General features: G+C 40.8%; 1 protein-coding gene across 3 annotated transcripts in view; it reads right to left on the reverse strand.

The window, feature by feature from the left end:
- The window catches only part of GABRA5 (gamma-aminobutyric acid type A receptor subunit alpha5), a 93,800-nt gene that overhangs the window by 66,184 nt on the left and 7,414 nt on the right, over positions 1-20,202 (reverse strand). For all 3 annotated transcript variants that reach the window (XM_032762452.1, XM_032762428.1, XM_032762436.1), the window contains exons 3-5: positions 15,013-15,134; positions 12,163-12,230; positions 11,831-12,051 (exon numbers count right to left, since the gene is read on the reverse strand). In XM_032762452.1, the coding sequence (XP_032618343.1) occupies positions 11,831-12,051; positions 12,163-12,230; positions 15,013-15,134 (411 nt within the window). The remainder of the gene's footprint in view (positions 1-11,830; positions 12,052-12,162; positions 12,231-15,012; positions 15,135-20,202) is intronic.

Here is a 20,202-nt window from a genome sequence, read left to right on the forward strand (position 1 = left end):
AGATCTAAGCTGGTAATTAAGCTTGGAGGTTTCATGCAGGCACCCATTTTGGATGCTAAGGTTCAGAATTGGGACTTATGCTTTATGACACCCACAATGGTTCTATTTCTTTCTTTCGGATTGCAGAAGGTAGTATTGGGCAGCTGCTCATCTACCTGAGGGCTGTTTCCCAGGGGTTTTTCTTCTGTCATCCCATCTCTTCAATTTGTATATGGGAAATTCGGTTGTGGTGTCTTTATTAGCCACATGACATCTCTCCTTTTTGTCGCCATCTCACCTGACCTGTCCAGTATGGCTTGCCCAGTGTCTAATGGATTGGGTACAGTTTCAGTTTTCACCAAAATATTTAGTAGCAATTGGACATCTAACTTAATAAATGCCAGTGAGAATGAATCAGAGGCAAAAATAGGAAAAGAATAAATTAAAAATTACTTAGAGAAGTTAGATGTTTTCAAGTCACCAGGGCCTGATGAAATACATCCTAGAATACTCAAGATGCTGACTGACGAGATATCTGAGCCATTAGCAATTATCTTGGAAAAGTCATGGAAGACGGGACAAATTCCAGAAGACTGGAAAAGGGCAAATATAGTGCCAATCTATAAAAAGGGAAATAAGGACAACCTGAGGAATTACAGACCAGTCAGCTTAACTTTTGTATTTTCTTTGACAGGATAAAAAGCCTTGTGGGTGGGGGGACGCAGTATGTGTGATATATCTTGACTTTACTAAGGCTTTTGATACTGTCTCGCATGACTTTCTCATAAACAAACTAGGGAAATGCAACCTAGATGGTGCTACTAGCTGGGTGCAAAACTGGTTGGAAAACCATTCCCAGAGAGTAGTTATCAGTGATTCATAGTCAAGCTGGAAGGGCATATCGAGTGGGGTTCATAAATGATCTGGAGAAAGGGGTAAACAGTGAGGTGGCAAAGTTACTCAAGATAGTTAAGACCAAAGCAGATTGTGAAGAACTTCAAAAAGATCTCACAAAACTAAGTGATTGGGCAATACAATGGCAAATGAAATTTAATGTGGATAAATGTAAAGTAATGCACATTGGAAAAAATAACCCCAACTATACATACAATATGATGGGGGCTAATTTAGCTACAACGAGTCAGGAAAAAGATCTTGTTGCACACATACAAAATGGGAAATGACTGCCTAGGAAGGAGTACTGCAGAAAGGGATCTGGGGGTCATAGTGGACCACAAGCTCCCCCATGTAATAACCTCATGGCCCCCTGAGGGGTCACAACCCCAAGTTTGAGAACACCCGTGGGAGTGTTGTAAGCAAGACATGAGAAGTAATTATTCTGCTCTACTCTGCACTGATTAGGCCTCATCTGGAGTATTGTGTCCAGTTCTCGGCCCCACATTTCAGGAAAGATGTAGACAAATTGGAGAAAGTCCAAAGAAGAGCAACAAAAATGATTAAAGGTCTAGAAAACATGATGTATGAGAAACGATGGAAAAGACAGGGTTTGTTTAATCTCAAGAAGAGAAAACTGATGTGGAACATGATAACAGTTTTCAGGTACATAAAAGGTTCTTACAAGGAGGAGGGAGGTAAATTCTTCTCTTTAACCTCTGAGGATAGGACAAGAAGCAATGGGCTTAAATTGCAGCAAGGATGATTTAGGTTTGACATTAGGGAAAAACCTCCTAACGGTCAGGGTGGTTAAACATTGGAATAAATAGACTAGGGAGGTTGTGGAATCTCTGTCACTGGAGATTTTTAGGAATAGGTTAGGCAAACACCTGTCAGGGATGGTCTAGATCAGGGGTCGGCAACCTCTGGCATGCGTCTTGCCAGGGTAAGCACAAAAATATGCAGTGATAAGAGAGAGAGTGCCTTGACATAAAATGGGCCATGAAAACGTTGCGTTACTACCTGCTAGGGTCAGTGGCGGATTAATGATTTTGCCGCCCGTAGGCCCTGAAATAATTCCCACCTTGCCCGCCCCTAACCCCACCCCGACTCCACCCTTTCCCCGCCCCAATTCCAACCCCTTCCCCAAAATCCCCGCCCCAACTGGATCCCTTCCCCAAATCCCCGCCCCGGCCCCGCCTCTTCCCGCAGTTTCCCGTGTTCCCTCCCCTCCCCCCTCCCTCCCTGCCCTGCGAAACAGCTGTTTTTACAGTGCAAGCACTGGGAGGGAGGGGAGAGAAACAAGACACGGCGGTGCGCTCGCGGAGGAGGCCGAAGCGAGCTAGAGTGGGGGGCGGGGAGGGGAGCTTCTCCGTGGGTGTTCAATTTGCTGCCCCCGCAAATTTGCCACCCTAAGCCTAGGCCTTGTTGGCCTAGGCGATAATATGCCGCTGGCTGGGGTGCAGATTTGTCCTCGTGACCGACCATGTCCCTCTTCAACGGATGCAACGGAACAAGGAAAAGTACACAAGGGTAACCCGGTGGTTCTTATCCATCCAACCTTTCCAGTTCCGCATACAGCACAGAGCAGGGAGTCACCATGGCAATGCCGATGCCTTATCACATGTACACTGTCTGGTGTCCCAAGCTGCCCAACCCTCACCCGCACCACTTCCCGCAGCCCCCATTGGCCTGAGACGGTGAACCGCGGCCAGTGGGCAACACAATTGACCGAACCTGCTGATGCAGCAGGTAAACAAACTGGCCCGGCCCGCCAGGGTGCTTACCCTGAGCCGCGTACCAGAGGTTGCCGACCCCAGGTCTAGATAACATTTAGTCCTGCCTTGAGTGCAGGGGACTTGACTAGAAGACCTCTCAAGGTCCCTTCCATCCTACAATTCTATGATTTGATGGATGACAGCTAACTGATAGACACTGAATCCAGATAAGACTTACAGGATGGGGGAAACAACCAGATAGAATAATAGATTATATCAACCGCCTTTCATGAAGGTCTGTGCTTGCTATTTTCTACCTGACTGGTAACCTGAGGATATTGGTGTCTCTCCTGAATATCCAGGAAATGCTTTTTTTTTTAAATCACTTTCTTCAGCGAGAAGGTTGCTGTGAAAGACCCTTTATTTACGATGCAGATCTCCACACAGCCTTCCATGCTTTTACTATCTAGAGGATAGATTGTACTCTATTTTGAGCTACATCTAAAAAACACTTGGAAATTGCAGCTAGTACAGAATGCAATTTCCTGTTTATTAGGTGATATGTCTTGTAGTAAAAACTTTATATACCACACTTTGCTCTGATTTTCCTTCCAAGTGTAAGCCAAGCTGTTTGTTTTTGACTAATGGATCCTGGTTCACAACTTTGTTCTAGAACTGAGATGGTACCACATGAGAAGAGAGAGAGCTGATAGCTCCCTAGTTTAAAAAGGAGGACTCTGATGACAAAGGGCTCTTGACTCTGGTTCCCCCTTGGTCTGCCAGACCCTGATTTGGATCAGTGGGAGCTGAGAGTGTCATAAACACATTGTTAAGGGTTAATGTCTCTTCTACCTGTAAAGGGTTACAAGCAGGGAACTGGAACAGCTGACCAGAAGACCAATCAGGAGACAAGAGACTTTTAAACCTGGGTGGAGGGAAGTTTTTGTGTGTGTTCTTTGTCCGTTGTGTGTGTTCTTCTCTCGGGGGTGGGGTCTGAGAGAGACCAGACATCACTACAGGCTAAGTTTCTGTTCAAATCGTAAGTAAAAACAGGCGGTTTAGGCTTTTTGATTGTTTTACTCTATTTGCAATTGTGGATCTGGCTGGTTAACTTTTATATGTGTAGTTGCTGGGAATATTTTGATTTGTATTGGTGCTGGGGGGGAAGTTTCTTTCTGGTGTCTGTAAGCTATAGGGCCCTGTATATTTACATCTTGAAGTTACAGAGATAATTCTTTACTTTTTCCTTTCTTTTATTAAAAGATTTCTTTTTAAAACCTGATTGATTTTTTTTCTCTGGTTAAGGCTGAGGAACGAAGGGAGGGGGATCTCTTTGTGTTAGATTTACGGAGCGTGAATCTGTACTGCCTCAGGGGAAGAAGGAAGGGGGAGGAAAAACCCTGCTGGGTGTGTTTCATGGAGTTTGAAGCACAGGATCTTCTAGGGGAACCCAGGGAGGGGAAGCCTAGGAGTGGCACTAGTGAGGGAAAGAGTTTACTTTCCCTGTATTAAGATCCAGGGGATCTGGGTCTTGGGGGTCCCCAGGGAAGGTTTTGGGGAGACCAGAGTTTATCAAACACTCAGAGTTTTGATTGGTGGCAGCATATCAGATCTAAGCTGGTAATTAAGCTTAGAGGATTCACGTGCTAGTCTCTCATTTTCTGAACTCTAAGGTTCAGATCTTAGAGAGAGTGCTATAACAGAGAGTGCTTAGAATCTCAAAAAGCGACAAAGAGTCCTGTGGCACCTTATAGACTAACAGACATATTGGAGCATGAACTTTGGTGGGTGAATGCGCACTTCATCGGATGCATGCCACAGGACTCTTTGCTGCTTTTACAGATCCAGACTAACAAGGCTACCCCTCTGATACTTAGAATCTCAGGAGTTTTTCAGCACTCTGCAGGATTGGGTCCCTGGGAAAATCAGTTTTGTCCTGCAGTGAGGAAGCAGTTGACTGAACCTTGAGAGCGAATGAAAGGGAAGCAATGGGGGTGAGAGGGAGAGAAGAAATCCATGTGATTAAATTATTTTCAGATTTACTGAATTTTTTTTTTTTTGGTTTTGTTTTGTTTACTTATTTATTTCTTTTAATATCTGTACAGCTTTCAAAGCACTGGCCAGGCATTCTTATAAATATAAACAAATATGTAAATATAGTCTCTTGTACTGAAATGAGAACAAGCTATACTGATTGAACAAAAGGGATTCAATCTAGCCAGTTATTGGCTGAACACTGGCCCTGTCTTTCTAACGTACAGGTCTGCTAATTACTCCCACAGTCAGGTCCATATAATGAAATCCACAGCTGTGAATTGACAATATCTGGCCTGGGTCCTGTTGTGATGAACATGTAAAGAAAAACAACCAAGATTTTTGACTGAAAGAGCACTTTTTTTTTTCCAAAAGAGAAAGTTGACCTTTACTGGAGGATTCTTAAAAAGAACCCCATAAGTCCCCATTAATTAATTGTAATATCTAACATCTATACAATACACAAATGCTTACTTTGCATTAATATATTCCATGAAAGGGTAGATTATAAACTAAAATGTACCTGAGCATTATATTTGCAACCAATATATTTGATCTTAATGTTACATATAATGTTTTGAGCATTGATAACTGTATCCATTTTGTAAATGGTAACAACAAATGTTGTTATGCTGCCATCAAGTGGATATTTAAGTTATATATGTTCCATATTACTGAATTTTATGTGACCTCCATGAACAATACCGATATTTGCATATTTTCATATTTGTACAAGGATAGATATGCAGTTTTTGAAATGATTATAATTTCCTAACAACAGCTGGTCAGAAATTAAATTGTGGTTAAAACACAGTTCTGGTACACACATTACTTTTGCACACATTTTGGCTAAAAATGTAGACTAATGCTCCCACAATTTCATTATAGACATTTAACACTGAAAGTTTACCAGTGCTCCTCTTCCTTTATACTCCATTCCAATTGCAAAAAATAAAAATAAATATAAAATAACCAGTTCACTTAGTTGTTTTGATTCTCTTTAGCAGGAACAAATATTTCTTATCTGCTGTCCTCATTTTTCAAAAGCTTTATGTAATAGGTGAGCTTCACAAATGTATTTTCACATAACTGCCTTGTGCTTTTATTTCTGGTATAATGAGATGTACTAGATTTTTTAAAAGCATGTCGAAAGAATCCTGTGGATCCTTATATACTATACAGATAATTTTGAGCATGAGCTTTTTCGTGGGTGAATACCACTGTGTCAGCTATGATGTAAGTGGAATATTCCAGGGGCAGGTAATACTATTATATATGCATAAGTGCAAGCTAGAGATAATTTAGGTTAGTTCATCGGGGGATAGCGCGTTTCTGCAGTTTGAAGGTGTGAAACCAAGGGGGAGAAACTGGTTTGTAGTTGGCAGCGATTCACCTGTTCTATTATTAATTCCCTGAGCTGATGGGTTATAATTTCAGGGATGTTAACTGAAGCTAGGCATTTCTCTTATGAAGCTGTCCTGGTTGTTTGCTGCATGTATAGCTCATCCTTAAGGTGCTTTGCTTACACTATAGTTCATCTGCAAATTTGACACCATCAGCTCAGGATTAAACAAAGACTGTGAATGGCTTGCCAACTACAGAACCAGTTTCTCCTCCCTTGGTTTTCACACCTCAACTGCTAGAACAGGGCCTCATCCTCCCTGATTGAACTAACCTCATTATCTCTAGCTTGCTTGCATATGTATATGCCCCTGGAAATTTCCACTACATGCATCTGACGAAGTGGGTATTCACCCACGAAAGCTCATGCTCCAAAACATCTGTTAGTCTATAAGGTGCCACAGGATTCTTTACTGCTTGTACAGATCCAGACTAACATGGCTACCCCTCTGATACTAGATTTTTTAAAATTAACAGTAAAAAAAATGAACTTTTTTCCTGCCTTCACAAAGTTATGAAATCACTATGTAAACCAACAGAAGAAGAGATTCCTCTGTTAGCATATGTAAGTCCATTGCTCATATTAAAAACAGACACGTCAGAAATGCAGATAAAGAAAACACTCCCCTCTAGGGGTAGGAATAGAATTGGCAAATTAATTACATGACCTGGGATTGTACAGTATAAACCTTATTAGCAAAATAAGCAAATAAGACTAACCAAATGAAAATTAACTTTCTGGTTTTTACCTCATAGAACACTGCTGTAAAGTAATTGTTCTGTGAAATCAGCCTATATGGTATATTTTGGTTTTATTGTGATGTAGAGGGACTTTGATAACATGCATGCATAGAAGCATATTTTTAATACTTCACAGGCAAAAAGACTTAAAATAGTTCCTTTATTTCTGTCCTAGACAATATAAAATGCAAAATTCAAACAATGTATTTCCATCATAATGAAAATATATTTCTTCAAATATTCTAAAGCAGGAAGTTTGAAACCAAAATTATCATAAAACTGCTTTTCATTTAAATAGAAGTGACTCGGTGAGTACTATTTTGCATGTGATCCTTTTACTGTGTATAGGCTATTAAAATAAAGCGTCATATCTGTTTGTACAGCGGCACAACTTCAGGTTATAATCTAGTGGAGTTTTTACTCCTTGTATTTTGATTCACATTCTAAAGTTCTCACACTTTCACTGTTTACCTCTTTTGCTCACATTTACAATATTCCTTGTTGTGTTCTGATTAGGGTGTTTTGTTTTTTTTACAAGCTAGTCCATAACATGTGTGGGTCTCTTTTTCTCAACAGGTAGGTCTTTATCACTTGCTTTGTTCCATCTTTCAAATAACTATTCTGTGAAAATCCTAGCCAGTAAGACTTTTCCATAGTCTCTTGCTAACCTGATTAAATACTATACATTTGGAATTCAAAAGAGATTGCAGGGCACTGCTCACATTGCTCTCTTCCTCCTCCTCCTCCTCTTGGGTAATCATTCAGATAGCCCAAGCAGAAGGCTATGAAAGTAATTCAGGTATCTCCAGCCACGGCACTGGTCCCGATCCTCCCCATATACAGATTATTGTTGCATGCAGGCTGAGAAACTCCATACACTTCCTCCTAATTCTTCCTCAGAGATGGATGGGAAAAGCCCCCCACGTTGGCAGGGGGTTGGTCCAAAAATTCACAGACCACCAAGAAGATCTGGTGGAGGCCACAAGAAGCAAGGCTTATCCTCATGCTGAGGGCCTGCGTCTCCACACTGCTGATAGGCCACTGATTGGCCACTGTGACACCCCTAGACCGTGAGAGTGGTGGGGAGAGGGCTTTACAGTGTCTAGGAGGAAACCTATGCTGACTCACCATTTATCTTGTGCTGGTATTCACAAAAGGTTCTGCAATGGTTACAGCAGACTATAAAACAGGAAGGGGAGTCCTCACCAGGCCAGATGGAGGCAAGGGACAATGCTTAGCAAAGCCAGAGTAGGGAAAGGAGCTGTGTCCTTCCCCTCCACCACCCTAACTCTATTTTACTTTCCCACCTGAGGCTTTCTGGGGGGATGTAGCCATCACTTCAGCCCTGCATTCCTTCCTTCTGGATTCCCAGACCCAGGACCCTGAAGAGAAGCCACAGAGCAAAAACTCAGTCCTTAGCCTGGATCCACAGATTCATGCTCCCCCGACTATAGAAGCAGAGGGATGCATCTGGCTTCAGGTTTCTTTTTGCTGATTCCTTTAGAATGGACTCCAGGTCTTTCATGTGGTTATGCCAGTAAGAAGCTTCCCAGCTTGCACTTTGATTCTGAACTTTATGGGCTAAATCTAGCCCTGATGTAATGGTGATGGAGTTACACTGGGGTGCAATTTGTCTTCAGTTTGTTTTAACTGACTGTAACTATGTCTACACAGCAAAGAAAAACCTGCGGCTGGCCCATGCCAGCTGACACTGGCTTTGGGGGCTTGGGCTGCAGAGCTTCTTTCATTGCTGTACAGATGTCTTAGCTCAGGTTGGAACCCAGCTCTGGGACCCTGTTATGTGGGAGGGTCCCAGAGCCCAGGCTCCAGCTCAAGTCCCGAAGTCTACATAGCAATGAAACAATTCTGCAGTTTGAACCCCACAAGGCCAAGTCAGCTGGCACAGGCCAGCCACAGGTGTCTAGTTGTTGTGTAGACCTAGCCATAGAGACAAGGTAGGTGAGGTAATATGTTTTATTGGACCAACTTCTGCTGGTGGAAGGTCCAAGCTTTTGAGCTACAGAGAGCTCTTCTTCAGGTCTGGGGAAGGAAATCAGAGTGTCTGAGCTAGGGATAGGATGTTAAGCGTATGACATGGGGTAACACATAGGCGGTCACTTTAAAGGAAGTGAGCAACTGAGGATTAGATTGTTACGCATAAGGTGGCTGAAGTAGATAATTAGGAGTAGCAGGCAGTATGGTGTGTTACAAACTGTTATAATGAACCATAAAATCAGTGTCCCTGTTGAGTCCATAGTTTTTGGTGTCTAGCAGAGTTATGAATTTAAGTTCCCAGGGTTACCTTTTGTAGTTATTCTGCAGGTGTCCTTTGAGGATGAGGACTCAGCTGTCAGATATAGAGTGATCACTTTGTGAAAAGTGTTCACCCACATTTGATAGGGTGTTTTTGTCATTTATCATTTTTCTGTGTGAGTTCATTCGAGAGTGAAGTAATTGTCTTGTTTCGCCAACATAGTTGTTATTGGGGTATTTAGTGCACTAGATGAGGTACACCATATGTTGTGACAGGCATGTTTATGATGTTTATGACCCATGAATCTTGAAAGGTGTGTTATGGGGGCATTGATCATTGTAGCAGTGGAGATATGTCTGCAGATTCTGCATCTGTTGTTCTGGCAGGATCTGGTGCCGCTTTGAGTTGGTGTGTCTTGGTCTGTAGGGAGCTTGCTTTTGATAATGAGCTTGGTGACACTGGAGGGTTTGTTTGAAGGCCAGAAGAGGGGGGTCAGGAAAGATCTCTTTCAGCATGTGATCCCCATCGAATGTGGGTTTTAATGGTTTGACAATACCTCATATGTGTTCCAGTGTGGGGAAGTAAGTGACACCTAGGAGTGTGCAGTCAGTGGAGTTTTTTTTCCCCTCCTGTACTGAAGCAGGTGGCCCTTTCCATGATATCATGGAAACAGGTGCATCTTTAGCATTTTGTCAGTAAGTTCTGGGCAAATTTCCCATGAGAAGTTCAGACACTTTGTTGTTTAAAAATGGAAATTTCTCTACTCCACCTGCAGGCAGAGTTCTCTGCCAATGCCCACAATGAGTTAAGAGCTCTGGGTTGAGCGTAACTTTACCTATTGACACACATTGTGCTTTCTCCTTGTCATACTTTTGAAATTTGACATTTTATAGCTATTAGTCATTTCTTTAGGGATTAGCTACTACATATGATTTCTACCATTGAAATCTACCTCAGAAATGGCAAATTATGAAAGAGCTGATGCTCTTAATGTAGCACAGCGCCTTAGAGACATCTTGATCTGATTATGTATTACACAGACACTCTCCTGGCCTAGGATTCAGTAGGATACCACATACAATAGGATGATACGACTGTTTTATTTGACATTTTAAAATTGTCATCAAGTTGAAAGTAGGTTGTTTAAAAAGAGATGGATTTCATTCCCTATTATGATATATATGGTAAAGTTATTTCTGCTCCTTCCTTCCCTCTTCCCCCATAACATGACAAATTATTTTACATTGCTGAGCTACATGGACTTTGTGGGCTTTTCTGTAGCCTGGAAGAAAACCATGTGACTGGCAATCTGGATAGCCTTAACTTGCTGTCTGAACTGAAGCAGTCAGAAACAGTTAACTCAGTGTCCTAAATGTTGTAAAACAAATGCTCTCTCAAGCACCACATGCTAGCTGTAAACTTGTGATTTTCTGCCACGCAACAGAAGGTACCTGGCTTGGCTCCATGTAGACTGTAGGCTTGACTCTGACTTTATATACACCAGTGTCTATTGGGAGCAAGTGCACGGCAGTCAGTGGAGTTCCACCAGGGTAATCCCAGTGTCAGTGAGACCAGAATTATGGCCTACCCCTTTAATACAGTTTGGAAACTTGGATTTCTTTTGCAACTATTGTAAACACACATACACACACTGTTTGTTGTTTTTAATGTCTCTCTAGTTTGTTTCAGGATGTCTCATTGAGATCACTACAATGACAATCCATGTGAAAAAGAACAGCAATGAGGAATAGCGAAAGTCAAGGGAGTTACCAAACCACAGTATCTCTATGGGATTGGTTATTTAGTTGTGCTGTTTTGTTTAAAATACCTTTTTTTTTCAGTACAAAGTATTTTTTCTTTTTCTTTTTAAAGTCCTAGACATTTCTAGATCTTTCCATTCTTTTCAAAGATGAGTTATGAAGCAGGGATTTAGGGTGTTGCTTAAATTTGGCAGATACTCATGTGATAAGCTTAGGATAAACACTTTCTTCTCTATTTTTTTAAATCTCTTTTTAAGTGCTGTCCATATGACTACACTCTCAATGAAAGCCCTGTTACAGATACAAAGCAGTCTTAATTATGGCAGATGAATTACTGATCATGAACAAAGCAGGCTCCAGTAATGTAGAAGTTGTTCTAGGAGAATGTGAAAAAAAGCAGGTCATGCTTTAACATCATTGATATAATATCTAGGTTAAGAATTGATGAGGCTTCATAATATCATCAGATCAGATAAGAAGCAGGGCCTTGAAAAGTTCAGACACACATCTGATTCTCAAAGGCTAAAAAATGTACCAGCTTTGTCTTAACAGTGCACTTGTTAAATAGCTTTGTAATGCCTATTTGCTGCCTGCAAGGCTTTATTCCAGTGATGGCTTGTCCTTTAGCTAAATTAGAACTAGAAACAAACAGATCTTTAAGAGTTCAAGATGTACTATACCAGAGACAGATTTATCTTTCTGGTCGTAAAGACAGCTCTCTCACGTCACATCAGCAGAGCAGTTGAAATCAAAAATAATAGGAGAGTACAGACCTACATAAAACAGTAGGACTGAATCATCTACTCCACAGAGAATATGCATTCTATTTCACCAAAGAAAATATTTCAGCATTAGCATTGTTCAGAGGCTGCAAATTAATTAGTAGTTGTAGGCAGTGATTATGCTTTCCATTTTCTCTTGATAGTCTCATAAAAATGTGCAAAAAGTCTACTTTATTTATTCTATTGTGAGAAAAATTTGACATGCCAAACAAGTAATTGTAAAGCTACTAGGGAGTCAGAATAAAAAGAAATCAGAAAAGTCTTTACCTCATGGTATAGAGTAGGGTGCCATCATCTTCAAGGCGTAGAAGTTTGTTTGGTGTTGTCATATTGTGAGCTATAGATTTTTTACCATTATGGAAGAAAGTGTCTGGGGTCCAGATCTTGCTGGCAAGCAGATTGTTAAGAGGAAGGCGTTGCATCGGTCCTTTGAATCGAAGTCTTTCATCTTTCCAGCTTTGTCGGAAAAAAACATCAATCGTGTATTCCTGACATAAAGAACCAGTCGTTAATAATGTGTCTCAAAATAAATAATCATTTTTACAGTTATTTTAACAACAGAAATAATACTGATTTAGGATTCATATGCTATAACCTACCATTTCTGTGTCTGACACTGGACCAAAACTGGTAACGTAGATGTCTGTTTTCACTTGAGTTATTCTCTCTGTAACAAAGAGACACAGACCCTGAATCAGTAATTGCTATAACAAACATACACACACTCTGGATGTATTTCTTTTTCTAGTAATAACCACATTTGCTATTTTAGGCCAAGATTTTCTAAGGAAACCAAAAAATTGAAATTCAGTGGGATTTGGGTGTCTAACTCTTTGGCCCCTTTGACAATCTCAGCCTTAATGGTTTTTTAAGCATGAGATTTTCAGAAGATTTTACGTGAGGTAGGAGCTCAAGTCCGATTTTTTTTTCCATTGGTGTGATAGTGGTGAGAGTAGGCTTAGAAAGTCTTCTAACATACAAAATACATGAACATTAATAAATATTAATTGACTGTAACTCTGCCCCATAGACATGTATGAAAGGCCTGATTCCTGAAAGGCATTCTATACCCCTTTAGAAGTCAATTACACCAATGCAAAATCAGAACAGTACCATTGTACATACACATCATACTTACATCGCATTGATGTAACTGACTAAACCAGAAACAGAGCAATAGTGAATCAGGCCCTAAATGCTTATCCTAAAGTGTGTAAAATCTACATAGACAACTCACTGTACAAACAAGGGAAGAGACAGTAGAAACATTAAGCAGTGTGTAAGAATGGTGAAATACATGATGCGGTGTGTTAGTTCCATGAGTTTCATTTGGATTTATCTTTTTTAACTTGTTTTGTGGTTATGACGTTCAGCCATGGGATTATTAATACTTCTCTGCAGAGAGGATTATGGTTCAAAGACATTTTGGAAGTATTGCTTTTTAAGAAGGGACTCGGACAGATGATGGGCCAAGTCCAGGAAAGGGGGTTCCAGGAATAAGAGCTGTGTGGATGAATGTCTGAGAGAGCAGGAGAAAAGCAGTTAGTAGAACACCTTGATCAGAGTGAGGGGGGAGCAAAAGGAGACAAGAACAGAGCAGTGAGTGGAAGCCAGACTGTAAAAGATCTTGGAAAGTAGAACAGGGAGATTAAACCTGTGCAGAAGGTGAGGAGAAGCCAGAGAAGAAATGTACAGAGGGTCTAGACAAGGTCAGAGTAGCAGGGATGATGGATGTAATTTTAAATACTCGCATTTTAATATGGCAGCTATAGGTGCTACAAAGCAGGTATACAAATACAGTTTCATCACATCGAGCTGGTCATAGAAAAGGGTATTTTTTTATTTTTACCTTTTCTAGAGGTTTTTGTCACTCACACTATAAAATATGTTTGATTTATTCTGCACGACTTGTACATATTATTTCCCAATTGTGGAACTTAAAATATTTGGAAAGGTGAGGTCAGGTATCACATTGCAAGGAAGTATTATCAAAAGGAAAAACAAAAACCTATTCAACTACAGAAACCCTTAATGGTGATTAGAGGAATACGTGTCACGGGCCAGCCTGATCCAAACCCGATTTGAATCCAATGAGACTGAATGGAGAGACTTCAATGGGCTTTAGAGAGGGCCCTCTGTTCAGGGAGACTGGACTGTAAGGCCGCACACAGCTAACTAAATACAATTTTTTTTTAAGGGCATCAGATAAGATACACAGTGTTACTGGTGCAGGGGCTTTCACATTTTACTAGAAGTAATGTGATGGTCTCACAGTGGAGCTGCCCATGCAGCCCTTATTCAGGTAAGACTCTCATTGACTCGAAAGAGAGAGTTGCCTGAATGAGGATCAGGCCCATTATGTCAGGATTGGGCCCTGACTGAAGATTTCTAAATACCGATACACTCTGCAATGAAGTGCCTTATTGCTGCAAAATATAATTCTTTCAACGGGGTTATTTAAAATTAGTATTAAAAATAATCTATTGTGTAAGGAGACTGCTGTATGATAGACATAATTTTGTACAATACACATAGTATATATTCACCTGACATATTTTTTCAGTGAGGTCTATCAGAGACAAATAACCATTTTACCACACTGAAAATGTTATCAGTGTGGCAGACCACTCCAAGCAGCAGAGGATTCTGCTTATCTATATTAAAGTGAAACACCTCTGTGGTTTGCTTTATTGTAACGTATAACAATACACGTAAAGTATCACAGGGGTAGCCATGTTAGTCTGGATCTGTAAAAGCAGCAAAGAATCCATACATGCATCCGACGAAGTGGATATTCACCCACGAAAGCTCATGCTCCAAAACGTCTGTTAGTCCATAAGGTGCCACAGGATTCTTTGCTGCTAATACATGTAAAGTATATCATACTACTTTAAGAGCCAAATGCAAATAAATGAGTAAGGCTGCCCTCACTCAAAGCACAGTTTAAAGCACATTCTTTGTGGCTTGCTTCAGCTAAAGCTAACGTAAAGGTATGAAGTCCCAATAGCTCATTGCAGCCATGTTCCACAGGAAAAGGACCCCCCGTTTCTCCTCCCAAATACAGCCTTCTAGAAATTCACTGACCCATCCATCCATCCCTCTTCAGCTGACAGTACATCTCTCTTATATAGTCTGTTAAGTGGGGATTTATTAATTGCCCACAGTTGGCTCAGTCTGCGATGCTGTGAAACCCCACAGTCAAGGCAAGCAGCCTGGGTCCTTCTAACAAGGAGAGTCCTCTCACCAACTTCTGGATGGTAGCTTATTCCCCCTCACAATCAGCCATTTGTTTACAAAGGCTTTGTTCTATTTCCATTTGGTTAGGTAGACAGAGCATGTACATTTAACAGGTTTGTTAAACCGACATATTCATTTTACGTAGGCTTCACTGCAGTAATTACACAAGAGTGTCACTAACTGATGCAATAGCAACAGAAATTCTACTGTACCTCCCAGGCCTGGGCGCAATCTATTATCATAGCCATCCAGTAGACCATCCAAAATCCTAGTGAATATGGTAATATTATCATTGGTGTCATCCTTCCCTGAAACTGTTGGCATTAGTGAGAAGCTGTTTAAAATAAATAAACAAACAAACAAACAAACAAAGGGAACAGATTAAAAGCTGTGCCAGTCTCAGAGGGATCCATGGGAATTGGAGACCAAACCCTCTCCCCTCTGATTTTCTACCCTCTCCTGTAGTCTGAAGTATTCAGATGAAATGTTAACTGTGTGGTTTTCCTCTATTCCTCCTGCCCCTCCTCTGCTTCTGGCAGTGACATATCTTTCTCTATGAGAAATCTCAGAACATCAAAGATGAACAAGTGGCTGCTATTAAGTCATAGAATCATAGGGTTGGAAAGGACCTCAGGGGGTCATCTAGTCCAACCTGCTGCTTAAAGGAGGACCAATCCCCAAACAGATTTTTACCCCAATTCCCTAAATGGCCCCCTCATGGATTGAGCTCATAACCCTGGATTTAGCAGGCCAATGCTCAAACCTCTGAGCTATCTGCCCCTCTTGATGGCAAAACTCCCATTTACTTCAGTGGAGTCAGAATTTCACCCCAAATCTCCTTGGTTTCTCAAGAGCACAGCACAGAATAAAAAATTCTTCTACCCTCCTCCTTGTTTTCATCAGTTGGTCTTCCCTTCCATTGAGAAAACAACAGTTATATGTTGTGGACCTGATTCCACAGCCATTAGGTCGAATCATGCATTCCTTGTTCACTATAAAGTCTCAGACTTCAGTAGACATGTTTAAATACTTCAGGCATGGTGGTCCTTTAAACAAGCAACACCCCTTTCTTTAACTATCTGCTCAAGTACTGCAGGATCAGGCCCCGGGTGCTCTATGTCAGTTTTCAGACAAAGCAAACCTAACTGTATGTCCAGGTATAAAGACGGAAGCTATGTTAACTTCTTTTTGGAATTTTTAGAATGAAGAATATGTTACTAAAGACAATGAAAATATGGGGTCACAAGGAGAAATGGCTGGAATATTTTCACTGAAACACAAAAAAATATTGTTCACCAAAATTTTTTGCCTAAATTTTTTTTATTTCTGGTCAAATGTTTGCATTTTTTTAATCAAAAAGCCAGAACTCAAATATTTTTCAGTAAGAATTTCTACCCAAGACTGTTTTTTAAAACTGAAGAGACATTTTCTTTTTATAGGCTTGAGTTGGGTAAAAAGAGCTCTGCAGTTCAGGCACTTGACGAACCTTCTTGCAAGACATGATATAGGGGAGCATTCACAGTGGGAGGGCAGCTGGGGGCCGGAGGGGCAGTTCAGAGTGGGGACCATAGTAGTGCTATGGAGATTCCCAGAAATGCTAGAGCCCACACAATAGCCTTGGGAGGCTGCTGTAATTTGGGCCCTAAGGGCTAAGTTACGCTAGAGGTTAGCCCCTTGAGCAGCCCAGGATCAGGAGAGTGCAAAGCCTTGAAGCCCCTTTTACACCCTTCCCCCTTGGTTCTTAGAGGCACCGCACTGAATCTCATCCCTTGCCCAAGCCACAAGACCATCCAACCACTCAATGCTCTCCAGGTTAATTTAACTCCCAGTTCTGTCTCTTATGACCACATCTGCTCCATTGGCCAATAACTCACTGAGGTGGATAGTACACTGCAAATGATCAACTAAAATAATAAGGCAGCTGCACCTTCAGTTTAGTTGAAAACAACATCCTAGTGAATGGAGGCAGGTAACAGAAGTGACAGAGGTACTAACTATTCAGCTGGCATTGCAGACACAGGAGGAAATTCCCAGAAGCCTGTTTAAAACATTTAATCAGTTTCTTTTTCCCAACAGCAGCAAAAGGACATATTCAATTATTTCTCCTGATAGATGGAAAGATGAAATTGCCCTTTTTAAAAAGGAGATCCTAAGACCATTAAGGTTCATTATTGTCCAACTCACTTGTATCCCCAGCCCTTACCGTGGTCTCTGGTGAAAGAATTAAATTACACATTAAACAGTTTCATATATGATCAGAATTGTTAGGTTTTAAAGCTATCTCAAAAAAGGGAAGTCAAGACGCTAGTTCAGAAAAGTAAGACTTCTTTTGGTGCCTGGCCAACTGAATTTCTCCAGGAGAGTGCCAATAAACACCCCTCTATTTATAACACAAACTATTAATTTGTCTCTGTGGTCTGGCGTAATTCCAATCCTACTGGAAACCCCATTCTTAAAAAAGAAAGCAAGAAAGAAAAACAGCTTTGGAATCTAAAATATTTTTCAGTGTCTAATTTACCCTTTCTTGTGAAAGTGCTTGAAAGGATCGTTGTCAAGTAAACACCAGTATATCATCACCTTATCACAAACAATCTGTCAGTGTTAACTGTCAGGCTTTGGACCAAATTGCAATAGAGACAGTGATGCTTAAAAGTGTGAATGATTTACCTTTTCAATGTGGATGACTGAGCATCTTTAGGGAGTTACAAGGTTTTGCATTGCTGGATATTTCTGCTGCTTTTGATGGCCTCAATTATGTTGAATTGATTGCAATATTAAATTGGTTTGACAAGAAGTATACTTGCTTGATTTTGCTCATATTTATTTGATCTTGAGCAGTTTGTTTCTTTTCTTTTATCCGTAATTTTTTTACAGTGTCTTAGAGGTCTTTCCTGGGTCTACTGTCATTCCAAAACCAAAAATCTTTCATTACCAATAATTAAAGTTGCTCAGTGACAATAACATGCTTAGCTATTACATCATTTATAAAACTCAAGCACTTAAAAGTATGGAAACGAAGGCTGAAGACAGTACTTAAGGACATAGCAGTTTTCACAGTACCCATAAAGAAACACATTGTCATAAACAGATAGTTAAGGGTTAATGTCTCTTTTACCTGTAAAGGGTTAACAAGCTCAGTGAACCTGGCTGACACCTGACCAAAGGACCAATCGAGGGACAAGATACTTTCAAATCTTGGTGGAAGGAAGTCTTTGTGCTGTTTGTTTTGTTTTTTGTTCTCTCTTGGAACTAAGAGGGACCAGACGTGCAACCAGATCTGTCTCTATTCTTTCTAAAACAGTCTCTCATGTTCATAATAGTAAGTACTAGCTAGAAAAGGCGAATTAGTTTTATGTTTGTTTTCTTAATTTGCAAATGTGTATTTTGCTGGAAGGGTATTTTATCTCTGTTTGCTGTAACTTGTATCTTAGGCTAGGCTAAGCTATGTATAAGCTTAGACCCTGTAAACATTTTCCATCCTGGTTTTACAGAGATAATTTTTATTTTTTCTTTCTTTAATTAAAAGCTTTCCTTTTTAAGAACCTGATTGATTTTTTTTCCCCTGTGTAAGACCCAAAGGGATTGGGTCTGAACTCACCAGGGAGTGGTGGGGGGAAAGGTTAATTCCTCTCTGATTTAAGATTCAAGGAGTTTGGATCACAGTTATCTCTCAGGGAAAGTCTGGGAGGGGGAAAGGAAGGGGAATGGTTTATTTTCTCTTGTTTTAAGACCCAAGGGGTTTGGGTCTTGGGCTCCCCAGGGAAGGTTTTGGGGGACAGGAAGTGTACCAAAACACTATATTTTTGGTTGGTGGCAGCGTTATCAGATCTAAGCTAGGAATTAAGCTTAGAAGGGTACATGCACCTCCCCACTTTCTGGACGTTAAAGTTCAAAGTGGGAATAATACCTTGACACATTCTCACCAAATATAAAGAAATGCATGTTTCATTGTAATGAAATGCATGTTTCACCTGATCCAAAGTAAATGATTTTTTCATTAGCAATCTCAAAATATAAACTGCATGCCAGACCCTTCTGCAAAATATAAAATTGTTTGCATGTCTATGTTTGCAGTGTTGTTGTAGCTGTGTTGGTCCCAGGCTATCACAGAGAAGGAGGGAGGAGGGATAGGGAGGGTAATCTTTTATTTCTCTTTCACCAACAGAAGATGGCCCAATAAAAGATATAACCTCAACCACCTTGTCTCTCTACATGTATACATGGCAGATATTGCAACCCCATATAGTATCTTTGCGGAACATTGTATTAAATTTAGGAATGGTTTATGTATGAATGTCCCCTACTCTACAGAGATGGGGGTAGGGACCACCACAGCTCCACCAAGAACTAAAAACAGTGGGGTTTGGTTAAGGCAAGTCACTGAGATCCTAAACAGCTCCAGTGAGGTACCACCACTATGAGATGGCTTGCATACACTGGTTCCAACTGCATTTTCCAGAGACCAAGAGACGAAGAAAGAACTTGGGATATATAAAGGCTGAGTTTAAACAGATTCAGGATCTTCCTTTTGCTTCAGCAAATGGACAGGACCTTTGGTCCTATGGGGATCTCAGCCCTTGCTGAAGGAGTAGAAGGGATGCTGGCCTATCAGACTCCCCATGCGGAAGGATGGGTAGTTTTCTGGTATGTTTGTAACATGTGGGAACTTTTTTAGATATTTTCTCTGTGATGTTTCTATCCAAAGAATAAATGTACTTAGCAGAGAAAGAGTTGTGTGGTGCCTTGTAACTGCTGACACACGCTGGTCATATCCTCACAGAGCAAGCTAAGCACAAGCATTAGCTTGCTGGGGATATCACAGTACAGTATATGCCAGGAGAATGTGTAGCCTTAAAACCTCTCGTTAGGAGGGGAAAAAAAAGTGGGTCTCCCCACCAAAGACAGGTAACAACTGGGATCCTGAAACTTAAATGGGAGCCCTTAAAGGACTACAGAGGAAGAATACAGGTACAGCCAACTCTGAAACTGTGACAGTATACCTCAGTGACAACTACTGATCAATATCAAATGAGTATTTCTACAGTCTTCCCTTAATTCAGTATTCCATGCCTCCTTTGGATGAAGTGATCCCAAAAACATGGATTAGATGCTGCTGCACACAAGAAGCACAGATTTTTAAAATGATGATTTAAGCTTAGTCCCTTTCACCAAAAGACTTTTGCCAAGTCCCCAATCCCTATTGCATTCATTCCACAGTTCAACATTTTTACTGGTAGTTCCACAGGTACGCAAGCATTGCACTTTTATTTTTTTTCAGATGGTCTTTCAAGATAAATCCCATGGGAGTCTCTTCAATGGGCTTTGAATCAGGCCCTAAGAGAACATGAGGGAGAACTGACAATTGTCTATAAGTGCTAGAAGCGTGATGACCCCAGGGAAGA

Source organism: Chelonoidis abingdonii, chromosome 1 (assembly GCF_003597395.2).
Source record: "Chelonoidis abingdonii isolate Lonesome George chromosome 1, CheloAbing_2.0, whole genome shotgun sequence".
In the NCBI taxonomy this organism is placed as follows: Eukaryota; Metazoa; Chordata; order Testudines; family Testudinidae; genus Chelonoidis; species Chelonoidis abingdonii.